General features: G+C 48.2%; 1 protein-coding gene across 2 annotated transcripts in view; it reads left to right on the top strand.

The window, feature by feature from the left end:
- Positions 1-21299, top strand: part of fbxw4 (F-box and WD repeat domain containing 4) — a 392985-nt gene that overhangs the window by 369883 nt on the left and 1803 nt on the right. For both annotated transcript variants that reach the window (XM_073027066.1, XM_073027065.1), the window contains one exon: positions 19490-19631. In XM_073027066.1, the coding sequence (XP_072883167.1) occupies positions 19490-19631 (142 nt within the window). The remainder of the gene's footprint in view (positions 1-19489; positions 19632-21299) is intronic.

Here is a 21299-nt window from a genome sequence, read left to right as displayed (position 1 = left end):
GAATGGGATTGTGAACGGGGACTGGGAGTAGAAAGGGATTGTGAACGGTGACGGGGTGTAGAAAGGGATTGTGAACACTGACGGGGAGTAGAAAGGGATTGTGAACGGTGACGGGGAGTAGAAAGAGATTGTGAACGGTGATGGGGAGTAGAAAGGGAGTGTGAACGGTGACGGGGAGTAGAAAGGGATTGTGAACGGTGACGGGGAGTAGGAGTGGATTGTGAACAGTGACTGGGAGTAGAAAGGGATTGTGAATAGTGACGGGGAGCATTAAGGGATTGTGACCAGTGACCGGGAGTTTAAAGGGATTGTGAACACTGACGGGGATTAGAAGGGGATTGCGAACAGTGACGGGGACAGAAGGGCATTGTGAACTGTGACGGGGAGTAAAAAGGGATTGTGTACGTTGACAGGATGTTGAAACGGATTGTGAACAGTGACGGGGAGTAGAAGGGGGTTGTGAACAGTGACAGGGAGTAGAAGGGGATTGTGAACAGTGACGGGGATTAGAAGGGGATTGTGAACAGTGACGGGGAGTAGAAGGGGGTTGTGAACAGTGACAGGGAGTAGAAGGGGATTGTGAACAGTGACGGGGATTGGAAGGGGATTGTGAACAGTGACGGGGAGTAGAAGCAGATTCTGTATAGTGATGGGGAGTAGAAAGGGATTGTGAACAGTGACTGGGAATAGAAAGGGATTGTGAACAGTGACTGGGATTAGAAAGGGATTGTGAACAGTGACGGGGAGTAGAAGGGGATTGTGAACAGTGACGGGGAGTAGAAAGGGATTGTCAAGAGTTGACGGGGAGTAGAAAGGGATTGTGAACAGTTGAAAGGGATTGTGAACTGTGACGGGGAGCAGAAACGGATTGTGAACAGTGACGGGGAGTAGAAGCAGATTGTGAACAGTGACGGGGAGTAGAAAGGAATTGTGAACGGGGACTGGGAGTAGAAAGGGATTGTGAACAGTGACTGGGAGTAGAAAGGGATTATGAACAGTGACGGGGAGTAAAAAGGGATTGTGAGCAGTGCCGGGGAGTATATATGGATTGTGAACAGAGTCTGGGAGTTGAAAGGGATTGTGAACAGTGACGGGGAGTAAAAGTGGATGGTGAACAGTGACGTGGATAAGAAGGGGATTGTGAACAGTGACAGGGAGCAGAAGGGCATTGTGAACAGTGACGGGGAGTAGAAGGGGATTGTGAACAGTGACGGAGTGTAGAAAGGGGTTGTGAACTGTGACGGGGAGTAGAAGGGGATTGTGATCAGTGACGGGAGTAGAAGGGGATTGTGATCAGTGACGGGAGTAGAAGGGGATTGTGAACAGTGACGGAGTGTAGAAAGGGGTTGTGAACAGTGACGAGGAGTAGAAGGGGATTGTGATCAGTGACGGGGTCTTGAAGGGGATTGTGATCAGTGACGTGGTGTAGAAAGGGGTTGTGAACTGTGACGGGGAGTAGAAGGGGATTGTGAACGGTGATGGGGAGTAGAAAGGGATTGTGAACGGTGACTGGGAGTAGAAGGGGATTGTGAACAGTGACGGGGTGTAGAAGGGGATTGTTAAATGTAACGGGGTGTAGAAAGGGGATTCTGAACAGTGACAGAGTGTAGAAAGGTATTGTCAAGAGTGACTGGGAGTAGAAGGGGATTGTGAACAGTGACGGGGTGTAGAAAGGGATTGTGAACGGTGACGGGGAGTAAAAAGGGATTGTGTACGGTGACGGGGAGTAGATAGGGATTGTGAACGGTGACGGGGAGTAGAAAGGGATTGTGAACGATGACGGGGAGTAGAAGAGGATTGTGAACAGTGACTGGGAGTAGAAGGGGATTGTGAACAGTGACGGGGAGTAGAAAGAAATTGTGAACAGTGACTGGGAGTAGAAGGGGATTGTGAACCGTGACGGGGTGTAGAAGGGGATCGCTAAAAGTAACGGGGTGTAGAAAGGGGGTTCTGAACAGTGACGGAGAGTAAAAAGGGATTGTGAAGAGTGACGGGGAGTAGAAGGGGATTGTGAACAGTGACGGGCAGTAGAAAGGGATTGTGAAGAGTTGACGGGGAGTAGAAAGGTATTGTGAACAGTGGGGGGGGAGTAGTAAGGGATTGTGAACACTGATGGGGAGTAGACAGGGATTGTGAAGGGTGACTGGGAGTAGAAAGGGATTGTGAAGAGTGACGGGGAGTAGAAAGGGATTGTGTACAGTGACGGGGAGTAGAAAGGGGTTGAGAACTGTGACTGGGTGTAGAAAGGGATTGTGAACAGTGACGGGGGATAGAAGGGGGTTGTGAACAGTGACTTGGTGTAGTAAGGAATTGTGAACAGTGACGGGGTGTAGAAGGGGATTCTGAACAGCGACGGGGTGTAGAAAGGGATTGTGAATAGTGACGGGGAGCAGTAAGGGATTGTGACCAGTGACTTGGTGTAGAAAGGGATTGTGACCAGTGACGGGGAGTACAAAGGGATTGTGAACACTGACGGGGATTAGAAGGGGATTGCGAACAGTGACGGGGACAGAAGGGCATTGTGAACTGTGACGGGGAGTAGAAAGGGATTGTGAACAGTGACGGGGAGTAGAATGGGATTGTGAACGGGGACTGGGAGTAGAAAGGGATTGTGAACTGTGACGGGGTGTAGAAAGGGATTGTGTACGTTGACAGGATGTTGAAACGGATTGTGAACAGTGACGGGGAGTAGAAGGGGGTTGTGAACAGTGACAGGGAGTAGAAGGGGATTGTGAACAGTGACGGGGATTAGAAGGGGATTGTGAACAGTGACGGGGAGTAGAAGGGGGTTGTGAACAGTGACAGGGAGTAGAAGGGGATTGTGAACAGTGACGGGGATTGGAAGGGGATTGTGAACAGTGACGGGGAGTAGAAGCAGATTCTGTATAGTGATGGGGAGTAGAAAGGGATTGTGAATAGTGACGGGGAGCAGTAAGGGATTGTGACCAGTGACTTGGTGTAGAAAGGGATTGTGACCAGTGACGGGGAGTACAAAGGGATTGTGAACACTGACGGGGATTAGAAGGGGATTGCGAACAGTGACGGGGACAGAAGGGCATTGTGAACTGTGACGGGGAGTAGAAAGGGATTGTGAACGGTGACGGGGAGTAGAAAGGGATTGTGAACGGTGACGGGGAGTAGAAGGGGATTGTGAACAGTGACGGGGAGTAGAAACGGATTGTGAACGTTGACAGGGTGTTGAAACGGATTGTGAACAGTGACTGGGAGTAAAAAGGGATTGTGAACGGTGACGGGGAGTAGGAGTGGATTGTGAACAGTGACTGGGAGTAGAAAGGGATTGTGATCGGTGACGGGGAGTAGGAGTGGATTGTGAACAGTGAATGGGAGTAGAAAGGGATTGTGAACAGTGACGAGGAGTAGAAATGGATTGTGAACAGTGACGGGGAGTAGAAAGAAATTGTGAACAGTGACTGGGAGTAGAAGGGGATTGTGAACAGTGACGGGGTGTAGAAGGGGATTGTTAAATGTAACGGGGTGTAGAAAGGGGGTTCTGAACAGTGACAGAGTGTAGAAAGGTATTGTCAAGAGTGACTGGGAGTAGAAGGGGATTGTGAACAGTGACGGGGTGTAGAAAGGGATTGTGAACGGTGACGGGGAGTAAAAAGGGATTGTGAACGGTGACGGGGAGTAGATAGGGATTGTGAACGGTGACGGGGAGTAGAAAGGGATTGTGAACGGTGATGGGGAGTAGAAGAGGATTGTGAACAGTGACTGGGAGTAGAAGGGGATTGTGAACAGTGACGGGGAGTAGAAAGAAATTGTGAACAGTGACTGGGAGTAGAAGGGGATTGTGAACCGTGACGGGGTGTAGAAGGGGATCGCTAAAAGTAACGGGGTGTAGAAAGGGGGTTCTGAACAGTGACGGAGAGTAAAAAGGGATTGTGAAGAGTGACGGGGAGTAGAAGGGGATTGTGAACAGTGACGGGCAGTAGAAAGGGATTGTGAAGAGTTGACGGGGAGTAGAAAGGTATTGTGAACAGTGGGGGGGGAGTAGTAAGGGATTGTGAACACTGATGGGGAGTAGACAGGGATTGTGAAGGGTGACTGGGAGTAGAAAGGGATTGTGAAGAGTGATGGGGAGTAGAATGGGATTGTGTACAGTGACGGGGAGTAGAAAGGGGTTGAGAACTGTGACTGGGTGTAGAAAGGGATTGTGAACAGTGAAGGGGAGTAGAAATGGATTGTGGACAGTGACGGGGAGTAGAAAGGGATTGTGAACAGTGACTGGGTGTAGAAAGGGATTGTGAACAGTGACGGGGGATAGAAGGGGGTTGTGAACAGTGACTTGGTGTAGTAAGGAATTGTGAACAGTGACGGGGTGTAGAAGGGGATTCTGAACAGCGACGGGGTGTAGAAAGTGATTGTGAATAGTGACGGGGAGCAGTAAGGGATTGTGACCAGTGACTTGGTGTAGAAAGGGATTGTGACCAGTGACGGGGAGTACAAAGGGATTGTGAACACTGACGGGGATTAGAAGGGGATTGCGAACAGTGACGGGGACAGAAGGGCATTGTGAACTGTGACGGGGAGTAGAAAGGGATTGTGAACAGTGACGGGGAGTAGAATGGGATTGTGAACGGGGACTGGGAGTAGAAAGGGATTGTGAACTGTGACGGGGTGTAGAAAGGGATTGTGTACGTTGACAGGATGTTGAAACGGATTGTGAACAGTGACGGGGAGTAGAAGGGGGTTGTGAACAGTGACAGGGAGTAGAAGGGGATTGTGAACAGTGACGGGGATTAGAAGGGGATTGTGAACAGTGACGGGGAGTAGAAGGGGGTTGTGAACAGTGACAGGGAGTAGAAGGGGATTGTGAACAGTGACGGGGATTGGAAGGGGATTGTGAACAGTGACGGGGAGTAGAAGCAGATTCTGTATAGTGATGGGGAGTAGAAAGGGATTGTGAACAGTGACTGGGAATAGAAAGGGATTGTGAACAGTGACTGGGATTAGAAAGGGATTGTGAACAGTGACGGGGAGTAGAAGGGGATTGTGAACAGTGACGGGGAGTAGAAAGGGATTGTCAAGAGTTGACGGGGAGTAGAAAGGGATTGTGAACAGTTGAAAGGGATTGTGAACTGTGACGGGGAGCAGAAACGGATTGTGAACAGTGACGGGGAGTAGAAGCAGATTGTGAACAGTGACGGGGAGTAGAAAGGAATTGTGAACGGGGACTGGGAGTAGAAAGGGATTGTGAACAGTGACTGGGAGTAGAAAGGGATTATGAACAGTGACGGGGAGTAAAAAGGGATTGTGAGCAGTGCCGGGGAGTATATATGGATTGTGAACAGAGTCTGGGAGTTGAAAGGGATTGTGAACAGTGACGGGGAGTAAAAGTGGATGGTGAACAGTGACGTGGATAAGAAGGGGATTGTGAACAGTGACAGGGAGCAGAAGGGCATTGTGAACAGTGACGGGGAGTAGAAGGGGATTGTGAACAGTGACGGAGTGTAGAAAGGGGTTGTGAACTGTGACGGGGAGTAGAAGGGGATTGTGATCAGTGACGGGAGTAGAAGGGGATTGTGAACAGTGACGGAGAGTAGAAAGGGGTTGTGAACAGTGACGAGGAGTAGAAGGGGATTGTGATCAGTGACGGGGTCTTGAAGGGGATTGTGATCAGTGACGTGGTGTAGAAAGGGGTTGTGAACAGTGACGGGGAGTAGAAGGGGATTGTGAACGGTGATGGGGAGTAGAAAGGGATTGTGAACGGTGACGAGGAGTAGAAAGGGATTGTGAACGGTGACGAGGAGTAGAAAGGGATTGTGAACGGTGACGTGTTGTGAACAGTGACGGGGAGCAGAAATGGATTGTGAACAGTGATGTGGAGTAGAAAGAGATTGTGAACAGTGACGGGGAGTAGAAAGGGATTGTGAACGGTGACGGGGAGTAGAAGGGGATTGTGAACGGTGACCGGGAGTAGAAACGGATTGTGAACGTTGACAGGGTGATGAAACGGATTGTGAACAGTGACTGGGAGTAACAAGGGATTGTGAACGCTGACGGGGAGTAGGAGTGGATTGTGATCGGTGACGGGGAGTAGGAGTGGATTGTGAACAGTGAATGGGAGTAGAAAGGGATTGTGAACAGTGACGAGTAGAAATGGATTGTGAACAGTGACGGGGAGTAGAAAGAAATTGTGAACAGTGACTGGGAGTAGAAGGGGATTGTGAACAGTGACGGGGTGTAGAAGGGGATTGTTAACAGTAACGGGGTGTAGAAATGGATTGTGAACAGTGACGGGGAGTAGAAAGAAATTGTGAACAGTGACTGGGAGTAGAAGGGGATTGTGAACAGTGACGGGGTGTAGAAAGGGATTGTGAACAGTGACGGGGAGTAGAAAGGGATTGTGAAGAGTAACGGGGAGTAGAAAGGGATTGTGAACGGTGACGGGGAGTAGAAAGGGATTGTGATCAGTGACGGGGAGTAGAAGTGGATTGTGAACAGTGACGGAGAATAGAAAGGGATTGTGAAGAGTAACGGGGAGTAGAAAGGGATTGTGAACGGTGACGGGGAGTAGAAAGGGATTGTGATCAGTGACGGGGAGTAGAAAGGGATTGTGAAGATTGACGGGGAATAGAAAGGGATTGTGAACAGTGACCGGGAGTAGACGGGGATTGTGAACAGTGACGGGGAGTAGAAAGGGATTGTCAAGAGTTGACGGGGAGTAGAAAGGGATTGTGAACAGTTGAAAGGGATTGTGAACTGTGACGGGGAGCAGAAACGGATTGTGAACAGTGACGGGGAGTAGAAGCAGATTGTGAACAGTGACGGGGAGTAGACGGGGATTGTGAACAGTGACGGGGAGTAGAAAGGGATTGTCAAGAGTTGACGGGGAGTAGAAAGGGATTGTGTACAGTGACGGGGAGTAGAAAGGGGTTGAGAACTGTGACTGGGTGTAGAAAGGGATTGTGAACAGTGAAGGGGAGTAGAAATGGATTGTGGACAGTGACGGGGAGTAGAAAGGGATTGTGAACAGTGACTGGGTGTAGAAAGGTATTGTGAACAGTGACGGGGAGTAGACAGGGATTGTGAAGGGTGACTGGGAGTAGAAAGGGATTGTGAAGAGTGACGGGGAGTAGAAAGGGATTGTGTACAGTGACGGGGAGTAGAAAGGGGTTGAGAACTGTGACTGGGTGTAGAAAGGGATTGTGAACAGTGAAGGGGAGTAGAAATGGATTGTGGACAGTGACTGGGTGTAGAAAGGGATTGTGAACAGTGACGGGGGATAGAAGGGGGTTGTGAACAGTGACTTGGTGTAGTAAGGAATTGTGAACAGTGACGGGGTGTAGAAGGGGATTCTGAACAGCGACGGGGTGTAGAAAGGGATTGTGAATAGTGACGGGGAGCAGTAAGGGATTGTGACCAGTGACTTGGTGTAGAAAGGGATTGTGACCAGTGACGGGGAGTACAAAGGGATTGTGAACACTGACGGGGATTAGAAGGGGATTGCGAACAGTGACGGGGACAGAAGGGCATTGTGAACTGTGACGGGGAGTAGAAAGGGATTGTGAACAGTGACGGGGAGTAGAATGGGATTGTGAACGGGGACTGGGAGTAGAAAGGGATTGTGAACGGTGACGGGGTGTAGAAAGGGATTGTGAACACTGACGGGGAGTAGAAAGGGATTGTGAACGGTGACGGGGAGTAGAAAGAGATTGTGAACGGTGATGGGGAGTAGAAAGGGAGTGTGAACGGTGACGGGGAGTAGAAAGGGATTGTGAACGGTGACGGGGAGTAGGAGTGGATTGTGAACAGTGACTGGGAGTAGAAAGGGATTGTGAATAGTGACGGGGAGCATTAAGGGATTGTGACCAGTGACCGGGAGTTTAAAGGGATTGTGAACACTGACGGGGATTAGAAGGGGATTGCGAACAGTGACGGGGACAGAAGGGCATTGTGAACTGTGACGGGGAGTAAAAAGGGATTGTGTACGTTGACAGGATGTTGAAACGGATTGTGAACAGTGACGGGGAGTAGAAGGGGGTTGTGAACAGTGACAGGGAGTAGAAGGGGATTGTGAACAGTGACGGGGATTAGAAGGGGATTGTGAACAGTGACGGGGAGTAGAAGGGGGTTGTGAACAGTGACAGGGAGTAGAAGGGGATTGTGAACAGTGACGGGGATTGGAAGGGGATTGTGAACAGTGACGGGGAGTAGAAGCAGATTCTGTATAGTGATGGGGAGTAGAAAGGGATTGTGAACAGTGACTGGGAATAGAAAGGGATTGTGAACAGTGACTGGGATTAGAAAGGGATTGTGAACAGTGACGGGGAGTAGAAGGGGATTGTGAACAGTGACGGGGAGTAGAAAGGGATTGTCAAGAGTTGACGGGGAGTAGAAAGGGATTGTGAACAGTTGAAAGGGATTGTGAACTGTGACGGGGAGCAGAAACGGATTGTGAACAGTGACGGGGAGTAGAAGCAGATTGTGAACAGTGACGGGGAGTAGAAAGGAATTGTGAACGGGGACTGGGAGTAGAAAGGGATTGTGAACAGTGACTGGGAGTAGAAAGGGATTATGAACAGTGACGGGGAGTAAAAAGGGATTGTGAGCAGTGCCGGGGAGTATATATGGATTGTGAACAGAGTCTGGGAGTTGAAAGGGATTGTGAACAGTGACGGGGAGTAAAAGTGGATGGTGAACAGTGACGTGGATAAGAAGGGGATTGTGAACAGTGACAGGGAGCAGAAGGGCATTGTGAACAGTGACGGGGAGTAGAAGGGGATTGTGAACAGTGACGGAGTGTAGAAAGGGGTTGTGAACTGTGACGGGGAGTAGAAGGGGATTGTGATCAGTGACGGGAGTAGAAGGGGATTGTGATCAGTGACGGGAGTAGAAGGGGATTGTGAACAGTGACGGAGTGTAGAAAGGGGTTGTGAACAGTGACGAGGAGTAGAAGGGGATTGTGATCAGTGACGGGGTCTTGAAGGGGATTGTGATCAGTGACGTGGTGTAGAAAGGGGTTGTGAACTGTGACGGGGAGTAGAAGGGGATTGTGAACGGTGATGGGGAGTAGAAAGGGATTGTGAACGGTGACGAGGAGTAGAAAGGGATTGTGAACGGTGACGAGGAGTAGAAAGGGATTGTGAACGGTGACGTGTTGTGAACAGTGACGGGGAGCAGAAATGGATTGTGAACAGTGATGTGGAGTAGAAAGAGATTGTGAACAGTGACGGGGAGTAGAAAGGGATTGTGAACGGTGACCGGGAGTAGAAACGGATTGTGAACGTTGACAGGGTGATGAAACGGATTGTGAACAGTGACTGGGAGTAACAAGGGATTGTGAACGCTGACGGGGAGTAGGAGTGGATTGTGATCGGTGACGGGGAGTAGGAGTGGATTGTGAACAGTGAATGGGAGTAGAAAGGGATTGTGAACAGTGACGAGTAGAAATGGATTGTGAACAGTGACGGGGAGTAGAAAGAAATTGTGAACAGTGACTGGGAGTAGAAGGGGATTGTGAACAGTGACGGGGTGTAGAAGGGGATTGTTAACAGTAACGGGGTGTAGAAATGGATTGTGAACAGTGACGGGGAGTAGAAAGAAATTGTGAACAGTGACTGGGAGTAGAAGGGGATTGTGAACAGTGACGGGGTGTAGAAAGGGATTGTGAACAGTGACGGGGAGTAGAAAGGGATTGTGAAGAGTAACGGGGAGTAGAAAGGGATTGTGAACGGTGACGGGGAGTAGAAAGGGATTGTGATCAGTGACGGGGAGTAGAAGTGGATTGTGAACAGTGACGGAGAATAGAAAGGGATTGTGAAGAGTAACGGGGAGTAGAAAGGGATTGTGAACGGTGACGGGGAGTAGAAAGGGATTGTGATCAGTGACGGGGAGTAGAAAGGGATTGTGAAGATTGACGGGGAATAGAAAGGGATTGTGGACAGTGACCGGGAGTAGACGGGGATTGTGAACAGTGACGGGGAGTAGAAAGGGATTGTCAAGAGTTGACGGGGAGTAGAAAGGGATTGTGAACAGTTGAAAGGGATTGTGAACTGTGACGGGGAGCAGAAACGGATTGTGAACAGTGACTGGGAGTAGAAGCAGATTGTGAACAGTGACGGGGAGTAGACGGGGATTGTGAACAGTGACGGGGAGTAGAAAGGGATTGTCAAGAGTTGACGGGGAGTAGAAAGGGATTGTGAACAGTTGAAAGGGATTGTGAACTGTGACGGGGAGCAGAAACGGATTGTGAACAGTGACGGGGAGTAGAAGCAGATTGTGAACAGTGACGGGGAGTAGAAAGGAATTGTGAACGGGGACTGGGAGTAGAAAGGGATTGTGAACGGTGACGGGGAGTAGAAACGGATTGTGAACGCTGACGGGGAGTTGAGACGGATTGTAAACGGTGACTTGGTGTAGAAAGGGATTGTGAACAATTGAAAGGGATTGTGAACGGTGACGGGGAGTAGAAAGGGATTGTGAACGGTGACGGGGAGTAGAAGCAGATTGTGAACAGTGACCGGGAGTAGACGGGGATTGTGAACAGTGACGGGGAGTAGAAAGGGATTGTCAAGAGTTGACGGGGAGTAGAAAGGGATTGTGAACAGTTGAAAGGGATTGTGAACTGTGACGGGGAGCAGAAACGGATTGTGAACAGTGACGGGGAGTAGAAGCAGATTGTGAACAGTGACGGGGAGTAGAAAGGAATTGTGAACGGGGACTGGGAGTAGAAAGGGATTGTGAACGGTGACGGGGAGTAGAAACGGATTGTAAACGGTGACTTGGTGTAGAAAGGGATTGTGAACAATTGAAAGGGATTGTGAACGGTGACGGGGAGTAGAAAGGGATTGTGAACGGTGACGGGGAGTAGAAAGGGATTGTGAACGGTGACGGGGAGTAGAAAGGGATTGTGAACGGTGACGGGGAGTAAAAAGGGATTGTGCACGGTGACGGGGAGTAGAAAGGGATTGTGAACGGTGACTGGGAGTAGAAACGGATTGTGAACGGTGACGGGGAGCAGAAAGGGATTGTGACCAGTGACTTGGTGTAGTAAGGAATTGTGAACAGTGACGGGGTGTAGAAGGGGATTCTGAACAGCGACGGGGAGTAGAAAGGGATTGTGAATAGTGACGGGGAGCAGTAAGGGATTGTGACCAGTGACTTGGTGTAGAAAGGGATTGTGACCAGTGACGGGGAGTACAAAGGGATTGTGAACACTGACGGGGATTAGAAGGGGATTGCGAACAGTGACGGGGAATAGAAGGGGGTTGTGAACAGTGACGGGGAGTAGAAAGGGATTGTGAATAGTGACGGGGAGCATTAAGGGATTGTGACCAGTGACGGGGAGTACAAAGGGATTATGAACACTGACGGGGATTAGAAGGGGATTGCGAACAGTGACGGGGACAGAAGGGCATTGTGAACTGTGACGGGGAGTAGAAAGGAATTGTGAACAGTGACGTGGAGTAGAATGGGATTGTGAATGGGGACTGGGAGTAGAAAGGGATTGTGAACGGTGACGGGGAGTAGAAAGGGATTGTGAACGGTGATGGGGAGTAGAAAGGGATTGTGAACACTGACGGGGAGTACAAAGTGATTGTGAACGGTGACGGGGAGTAGAAGGGGATTGTGAACGGTGACGGGGAGTAAAAAGGGATTGTGAACAGTGATGGGGAGTAGAAAGGGATTGTGAACATTGACGGGGAGTAAAAAGGGATTGTGTACGTTGACAGGATGTTGAAACGGATTGTGAACAGTGACGGGGAGTAGAAGGGGGTTGTGAGCAGTGACAGGGAGTAGAAGGGGATTGTGAACAGTGACGGGGATTAGAAGGGGATTGTGAACAGTGACGGGGAGTAGAAGGGGGTTATGAACAGTGACAGGGAGTAGAAGGGGATTGTGAACAGTGACGGGGATTAGAAGGGGATTGTGAACAGTGACGGGGAGTAGAAGCAGATTCTGTATAGTGATGGGGAGTAGAAAGGGATTGTGAACAGTGACTGGGAATAGAAAGGGATTGTGAACAGTGACTGGGAGTAGAAAGGGATTGTGAACAGTGACGGGGAGTAGAAGGGGATTGTGAACAGTGACGGGGAGTAGAAAGGGATTGTCAAGAGTTGACGGGGAGTAGAAAGGGATTGTGAACAGTTGAAAGGGATTGTGAACTGTGACGGGGAGCAGAAACGGATTGTGAACAGTGACGGGGAGTAGAAGCAGATTGTGAACAGTGACGGGGAGTAGAAAGGAATTGTGAACGGGGACTGGGAGTAGAAAGGGATTGTGAACAGTGACTGGGAGTAGAAAGGGATTATGAACAGTGACGGGGAGTAAAATGGGATTGTGAGCAGTGCCGGGGAGTATATATGGATTGTGAACAGAGACTGGGAGTTGAAAGGGATTGTGAACAGTGACGGGGAGTAAAAGTGGATTGTGAACAGTGACGTGGATAAGAAGGGGATTGTGAACAGTGACAGGGAGCAGAAGGGCATTGTGAACAGTGACGGGGAGTAGAAGGGGATTGTGAACATTGACGGAGTGTAGAAAGGGGTTGTGAACTGTGACGGGGAGTAGAAGGGGATTGTGATCAGTGACGGGAGTAGAAGGGGATTGTGAACAGTGACGGAGTGTAGAAAGGGGTTGTGAACAGTGACGAGGAGTAGAAGGGGATTGTGATCAGTGACGGGGTCTTGAAGGGGATTGTGATCAGTGATGTGGTGTAGAAAGGGGTTGTGAACAGTGACGGGGAGTAGAAGGGGATTGTGAACGGTGATGGGGAGTAGAAAGGGATTGTGAACGGTGACGAGGAGTAGAATGGGATTGTGAACGGTGACGAGGAGTAGAATGGGATTGTGAACGGTGACGAGGAGTAGAAAGGGATTGTGAACGGTGACGGGTTGTGAACAGTGACGGGGAGCAGAAAGGGATTGTGAACAGTGATGGGGAGTAGAAAGAGATTGTGAACAGTGACGGGGAGTAGAAAGGGATTGTGAACGGTGACGGGGAGTAGAAGGGGATTGTGAACGGTGACCGGGAGTAGAAACGGATTGTTAACGTTGACAGGGTGATGAAACGGATTGTGAACAGTGACTGGGAGTAACAAGGGATTGTGAACGCTGACGGGGAGTAGGAGTGGATTGTGATCGGTGACGGGGAGTAGGAGTGGATTGTGAACAGTGAATGGGAGTAGAAAGGGATTGTGAACAGTGACGAGGAGTAGAAATGGATTGTGAACAGTGACGGGGAGTAGAAAGAAATTGTGAACAGTGACTGGGAGTAGAAGGGGATTGTGAACAGTGACGGGGTGTAGAAGGGGATTGTTAACAGTAACGGGGTGTAGAAAGTGGGTTCTGAACAGTGACAGAGAGTAGAAAGGGATTGTGAAGAGTGACTGGGAGTAGAAGGGGATTGTGAACAGTGACGGGGTGTAGAAAGGGATTGTGAACAGTGACGGGGAGTAGAAAGGGATTGTGAACGGTGACGGGGAGTAGAAAGGGATTGTGATCAGTGACGGGGAGTAGAAAGGTATCGTGAAGATTGACGGGGAATAGAAAGGGATTGTGAACAGTGACCGGGAGTAGACGGGGATTGTGAACAGTGACGGGGAGTAGAAAGGGATTGTCAAGAGTTGACGGGGAGTAGAAAGGGATTGTGAACAGTTGAAAGGGATTGTGAACTGTGACGGGGAGCAGAAACGGATTGTGAACAGTGACGGGGAGTAGAAGCAGATTGTGAACAGTGACGGGGAGTAGACGGGGATTGTGAACAGTGACGGGGAGTAGAAAGGGATTGTCAAGAGTTGACGGGGAGTAGAAAGGGATTGTGAACAGTTGAAAGGGATTGTGAACTGTGACGGGGAGCAGAAACGGATTGTGAACAGTGACGGGGAGTAGAAGCAGATTGTGAACAGTGACGGGGAGTAGAAAGGAATTGTGAACGGGGACTGGGAGTAGAAAGGGATTGTGAACGGTGACGGGGAGTAGAAACGGATTGTGAACGCTGACGGGGAGTTGAGACGGATTGTAAACGGTGACTTGGTGTAGAAAGGGATTGTGAACAATTGAAAGGGATTGTGAACGGTGACGGGGAGTAGAAAGGGATTGTGAACGGTGACGGGGAGTAGAAGCAGATTGTGAACAGTGACCGGGAGTAGACGGGGATTGTGAACAGTGACGGGGAGTAGAAAGGGATTGTCAAGAGTTGACGGGGAGTAGAAAGGGATTGTGAACAGTTGAAAGGGATTGTGAACTGTGACGGGGAGCAGAAACGGATTGTGAACAGTGACGGGGAGTAGAAGCAGATTGTGAACAGTGACGGGGAGTAGAAAGGAATTGTGAACGGGGACTGGGAGTAGAAAGGGATTGTGAACGGTGACGGGGAGTAGAAACGGATTGTGATCGCTGACGGGGAGTTGAGACGGATTGTAAACGGTGACTTGGTGTAGAAAGGGATTGTGAACAATTGAAAGGGATTGTGAACGGTGACGGGGAGTAGAAAGGGATTGTGAACGGTGACGGGGAGTAGAAAGGGATTGTGAACGGTGACGGGGAGTAGAAAGGGATTGTGAACGGTGACGGGGAGTAAAAAGGGATTGTGCACGGTGACGGGGAGTAGAAAGGGATTGTGAACGGTGACGGGGAGTAGAAAGGGATTGTGAACGGTGACTGGGAGTAGAAAGGGATTGTGAACACTGACGGGGAGTAGAAAGGGATTGTGAACGGTGACGGGGAGCAGAAAGGGATTGTGACCAGTGACTTGGTGTAGTAAGGAATTGTGAACAGTGACAGGGTGTAGAAGGGGATTCTGAACAGCGACGGGGAGTAGAAAGGTATTGTGAATAGTGACGGGGAGCAGTAAGGGATTGTGACCAGTGACTTGGTGTAGAAAGGGATTGTGACCAGTGACGGGGAGTACAAAGGGATTGTGAACACTGACGGGGATTAGAAGGGGATTGCGAACAGTGACGGGGACAGAAGGGCATTGTGAACTGTGACGGGGAGTAGAAAGGGATTGTGAACGGTGACGGGGAGTAGAAAGGGATTGTGAACGGTGACGGGGAGTAGAAGGGGATTGTGAACAGTGACGGGGAGTAGAAACGGATTGTGAACGTTGACAGGGTGTTGAAACGGATTGTGAACAGTGACTGGGAGTAAAAAGGGATTGTGAACGGTGACGGGGAGTAGGAGTGGATTGTGAACAGTGACTGGGAGTAGAAAGGGATTGTGATCGGTGACGGGGAGTAGGAGTGGATTGTGAACAGTGAATGGGAGTAGAAAGGGATTGTGAACAGTGACGAGGAGTAGAAATGGATTGTGAACAGTGACGGGGAGTAGAAAGAAATTGTGAACAGTGACTGGGAGTAGAAGGGGATTGTGAACAGTGACGGGGTGTAGAAGGGGATTGTTAAATGTAACGGGGTGTAGAAAGGGGGTTCTGAACAGTGACAGAGTGTAGAAAGGTATTGTCAAGAGTGACTGGGAGTAGAAGGGGATTGTGAACAGTGACGGGGTGTAGAAAGGGATTGTGAACAGTGACTGGGAGTAACAAGGGATTGTGAAGAGTAACGGGGAGTAGAAAGGGATTGTGAACGGTGACGGGGAGTAGAAAGGGATTGTGATCAGTGACGGGGAGTAGAAGCGGATTGTGAACAGTGACGGAGAGTAGAAAGGGATTGTGAAGAGTAACGGGGAGTAGGAAGGGATTGTGAACGGTGACAGGGAGTAGAAAGGGATTGTGATCAGTGACGGGGAGTAGAAAGGGATTGTGAAGATTGACTGGGAATAGAAAGGGATTGTGAACAGTGACGGGGAGTAGAAAGGGATTGTGATCAGTGACGGGGAGTAGAAGGGGATTGTGAACAGTAACGGGGTGTAGAAAGGGGGTTCTGAACAGTGACAGAGAGTAGAAAGGGATTGTGAAGAGTGACTGGGAGTAGAAGGGGATTGTGAACAGTGACGTGGTGTAGAAAGGGATTGTGAACAGTGACGGGGAGTAGAAAGGGATTGTGAAGAGTAACGGGGAGTAGAAAGGGATTGTGAACGGTAATTGGGAGTAGAAGGGGATTGTGAAGATTGACGGGGAATAGAAAGGGATTGTGAACAGTGACGGGGAGTAGAAAGGGATTGTGAACAGTGACAGGGAGTAGAAAGGGATTGTGAACTGTAAGTGGGGCTTGAAAGAAATTGTGAGCAGTGACTGAGAGTAGAAAGTTAGCTGTATTAACTAGTGACTATTGGGAGGCCACCTGTGTTACTGCTTTAATGATTCTGTCTCTGTGTGATCTGCCGTTGTTCTGTTAGCATTGTGATTCTTTCTGTTCATGGGATACTGTTGCCACCTGGTGGAATTTCAGATTCCATTTGAGCTAATTTATTTTTCACAAATATGTTGAACCGTACAGTGAATTGTGTTGTTTGTTTTAATAATGAACACAACCAAAGGATATGATGGCGACAGTCTACAGGTATCACTACACATTCCAGCCCCAACATAGTATGCCCGCAATTTTCAATGTAACTTTCTCAGCTCATTAGTTTTTGCCGTGATCCTACAGTCTGTAAAGCTTACTGAGGCTGTAACTTGGTATATTTGTCAGCTTCTATTTTCCACTAAATGTGACGTGTGTGTTGACCTAGTCAGATTGGGATTTCGCAGCAGTTCATTTGGACCACCCTGATACCTTCCACTACCGAGTACAAGGGCACCATGTGCCTGGGAACACTGCCGCCTACCCAAGGACACAGGGCAGATTATGAGGAGGCCACCAGCTTCTCACTGTGATTATGACTGCTCCACACTGACCTGAACTCCTCTTCTGTACCACTTTCCTCAATTCCTCCAACTCCAACATTGTGTTGATTTTCATTAGGGAATTGAGTTCAAGAGCAGCAAGGTAATGTTGCAGCTCTATAAAACTCTGGTCAGACTGCAATTGGAATATGGCGTTCAGGTCTGGTCAGTTAATCATAGGACGGATGTGTGGAAGCTGTAGAGAGTGTGTAGAGATTTACCAGGATGCTACCTGGATTAGAGAGCGTGTCTTACAAGAATAAGATGAGAAATGAGGGCTTTTCCCTCTGGATTGGAGGAGGATGAGAGGTGACTTTATGGAGGAGTACAAGAAGATAAGAGGCATAGAAAGACTGGACATGTGATTGGAAGAAAGTTTAGAGGGTTTATCAGGGGTAAGTTCTTATCATAGAGAGCAGTAGATGTCTGGAATGTCCTGCCAGGGGGTGGTGGTAGAAGCAGATACATTAGGGACATTTAAAGGACTCTCAGATAGGCACATAGATGATAGAATAATGGAGGGCCATGTGGGAGGGAAGGGTCAAATTATCTTGGAGTAGGTTAAAGGCTCAGCACAACCTCATGGGCCAAAGGGCCTATATTGTACTGTAATGTTCTGTGTTCTTAAAAAATGAGACTAGTCAATGAAAAAGTGCAGAAAGGTTCACAAATCTTATTCCTTAGATGGCAGGGATGGTATGAGAGGATGGGTCAGATGTACATGTAAGATTGAGAAGGAATACAGTGGAAGAGTATAGAAGTCTAACAGAGCTAGACAGGCTGATGTCAGGGTGGTTCAGAGTAGAATTGTCTGTTGCAGAAGTTCTGAAATATGTTTAAGAATACAAGAGATTTCACAACACAAAGATCTCAAAGGGTTCAGGAAGAGATGGGGATGAGATGGAGAATCAGCAGTGACGGTATGGAATGGAGGAACAGGTTGTGGGACTAAATGGCCTCCCCTGCACCTGTTTGCTATGTCTATGTTTGGTAGAAATAACAGAAATACTGTCTTCTTTTTAAGAGATTGTGATGTTGATGTTGAAAGGGAGCCAGGTGTAGTAGTACAATCACTGAAGACCAGCATACAGGTGTAACAAGCAGTTAGGAAGACAAATGGTGTCGGCCTTCACTGCAGTTATACAAGGCCCTGATGAGGCTGCACCTGGAATGTTGTGCAGAGTTTTATTTACCTGAAAAATTACATAATTACTGTAGAATGATTCACCAAACTGGTTCCTGGGGTGACAGCCTTATAATATGAAGGTAGGTTGAGTCAATTAAACCTTTTCTCAGAGTTCAGGAGAATAAATATTGACATTTAAACTAACAAAATACTTAAAGACGACTGTGAGGATAGATGTAGGAAGGAGATTTCACTAGGAAATCTTCAACTTGAGATCATGTATCCAAATGGACTGGTTTCTTCACAAAGTGTGGCGATTCTGAGGAATTCTCTAGTTGGAAGCCAGTGGACTCTCAGTCACTAAGTATACTCAAGAAAGATTACCGATTTTTAGACAGTAAGGAAATCCAAGGATATGAGGTTAATGACAGAGCAATCAGCCATGATTTTATTGAATGACAGCAGTGTGAGGGGCTGAATGACCTTATCCTGTTTATTTCTGATCTAAACTCCCTTGAGTGCTGTATTTTTTTGAGATTTGAATTTGAGGTCTTTATCTTTTCTGTTTGGTGGATGTAGTCAATAGGGTTGCTCCCATTGTCTTGGCCAATATTTACCTCTTAACCCTCAGGTTAAGGGGTCACCATCACATTGTCTGCAATGACACTTGGACACTTTGACATCTATGCTTCCTGAATATTACAGTGACTACATTTCAGAAGAATTTAACTATATAGATTGTGAAAGGTGCATTAAGATGTCAGGTATTGTGTGTTGGAGACACAAGAGATTGTAGATGTTGGAATCTGGAATAACACAAAAAATTCTGGAAGTTCAGCAGGTCAGGCAGCATCCTGTAGAGAGAAATGGACAGTTAACATTCCAGGTTGAGATCTTTCATCAGTTAACTGTCTATTTCTCTGCAGATGCTGCCTAACCTGTTGCTGAGTTCTTTCTGTGCCTTTTGTGTTGCTACTTATTCTGTCCTGTATTCTTACAAAGTTCTGTACTATATCAGTGCCATATTTGTATCCTTTCAAAACCTCTTACCTCACAAAGAGTAGAGTGAACAGTCTCTAAGGGATAGAGTTGTCTTGTAGAGAAGTTGGGAGGCTGGCTTGATACTCAGAAACTTGGGAGAATGGGTGATGATGGTATTTAAATTTTTTTTGTGTCATGGAGGAAGTATTGTTTCAGTATGAATGTGAAATTCTGTACTCAGGGAGAAATTTATCTAAAATTGATGTGGACAGATGTTGGTATTACAGGGGAATCCTGGGCAGTAGGGCTTGATGAGGCAAAAGTTAAGTCAGTTGTAAACACACTGATTGGTAGAGCAGGTTGGAGAGGCCAGGTGGCCAACTCCCCTTAGTTCATTTATATTCCTAAACTCATGTCTCTCACCATCACCTGTATTGTCTATCTTCCCCACATCATCCCACTTCCCCTTTCCTGTTTGCCTCCCAGGTGCTCCCATTGATAGTTGTGGTTGATGAGTACAGTGGATGTTTATGTGGCCATGTGCAGCTTCTGGGACTGACAATGCCATCAGTGCTGTTTTCTGTGCTTGTTTGACGCTGCCTCTGGTCCAACCTTTTGTGTGCTTTATTCCAGGCGCTGTGTGATGGAGTGGGAAGAGCCACATGATAGTGCCCTCTACTGCTTGCAGACCGATGGAAACTTCATGATTGCCAGCGGCTCCTCACACTACGGCGTTGTCCGTCTCTGGGACAAGAGACAGTCAAAGAGTCTCCAGGTATGATGGGTGACCACTCCCACCCTGCGGATACCAGTCATCGTTGCCTCACCAGAAGCACTCTACTGGTGGTGCCAAGGTGCTTGGATGGGTTTTGCTGTCCTGCCTCAAACTGGGAAGAATTTGGGTTCAATCACATTGTAGATACACAAAGGCACAAAGCAGAATGGTGCTCCAAGGAAAGCACCCGACCTCCAGAGGCACTGCTCGTTAAAGCAAATGCATAATTCGCTCAGTGAACAGGACGATTCACCTCACTCTCCCTAGGAAGAGGTCATTCAACTTCCCCCCCCCCCCCCCCACCTCAGTATCATAAAGATTAGAGATTAGTTTTATTTGTCAAATGTACATTGTTCGTGAGGATTGTGTTGGGGACAGCCACAAGTGTTGCTGTGCTTCTGGCACCAGTGTAACATGCCCACAACTTACATTTTTGTGATGCAGCAGGAAACCCATGCAGTCACGGGGAGAACGACAGGAATCAACCCCAATCTTACAGTTGGTGCTGTAATAGCATTATGCTACTATGCCTCCCCATTTTGTGTGGGAGCTTACTGTGCTCAATGGGCTGCCGCTGGTCCTGTAACATGAGGAACATTTCACTGGCGAGAGTGTCATTACATGTCCGTGCAATTGCACTTGCTGACTACAGCAAAGTTGAACTCTGTGGCCCATCTTTTCGCTGAACCAACGTGCTACTTTCTGAATGATGCACATCACTTGTGTAAGCCAGTGTCTCCTCTGGCTCTGTTGTGTTCGTGGGTCACAGCGGTGTGGAAAATACAACACAGAAAGAGGCCATTTGCCTCCTCTTCTGCGCAAGTGACTCCACATTTCACGAATCTCCTTCCAATCATACATCGTTAGGAACAAATTTCCCCTTAGCCCACAAGCCTGATCTGTGATGGTTAGTTATAACCTTAGTTCTCAAAATTCAAAGTAAATTTATTATTAAATATGTATATATTAACCATATACCACATTGAGATTCATTTCCTCGCAAACATTTACAAGGGGATAAAACTACACATAAACGAGGATTGACAAAGTACTGAGAACAGGAATTGTAGAGTCTGTAGGTTGTAAAATTAGTTCAGAGTTAAGGTGAGTGAAGTTATCCATGCCATTTCAGGAGTCTGATGAGGTGAGACCTCCTGCCCAATGGTAACAGCGAGGTCATGGTTTGGAGGGTGGGGGTCTTTGATGATGGATGACCATGTAAATGTGCTCAATGATGGGAAGGGCTTTGCCTAGGATGGACTGGGCTGTATCCACCACTCTCGAGACTTTTCTGTTCCTGGGCATTGGTGTTCCCAACCAGTTAGGATGCTCCTCACTGTGCATCCGTCTATTAAAATCTGTCATAATTTTAGGTGACATGCGAATCTATGCAAACTTCTAAGATGCTGTCATGACTTAGGATGACAGTTACGTGCTGGTCCCAGGACAGATCCTCTATGTCAATGCCAAGGAATTTCTGTCTCCCCCCTCATTGATCAGGGATGTCTTCCTGTACCTGACAAATATTCTAATGTTTCTTCAGAAAATTCCAGAGACTCGTGACCAACTTAAGCAAATGTTTGACCTTTTACACAGTGACCCTAGTTCTAGATTCTGCCAGAGGAAACATCCTTTGCACACCCAGACTGGAGACATTCAGGCTGTTAA

The sequence above is a fragment of the Hemitrygon akajei genome, chromosome 23 (assembly GCF_048418815.1).
Source record: "Hemitrygon akajei chromosome 23, sHemAka1.3, whole genome shotgun sequence".
Lineage (NCBI taxonomy): Eukaryota > Metazoa > Chordata > Chondrichthyes > Myliobatiformes > Dasyatidae > Hemitrygon > Hemitrygon akajei.
Note: the sequence above shows the minus strand (reverse complement) of the source record. Positions and strands in the feature narration are given on the sequence as shown.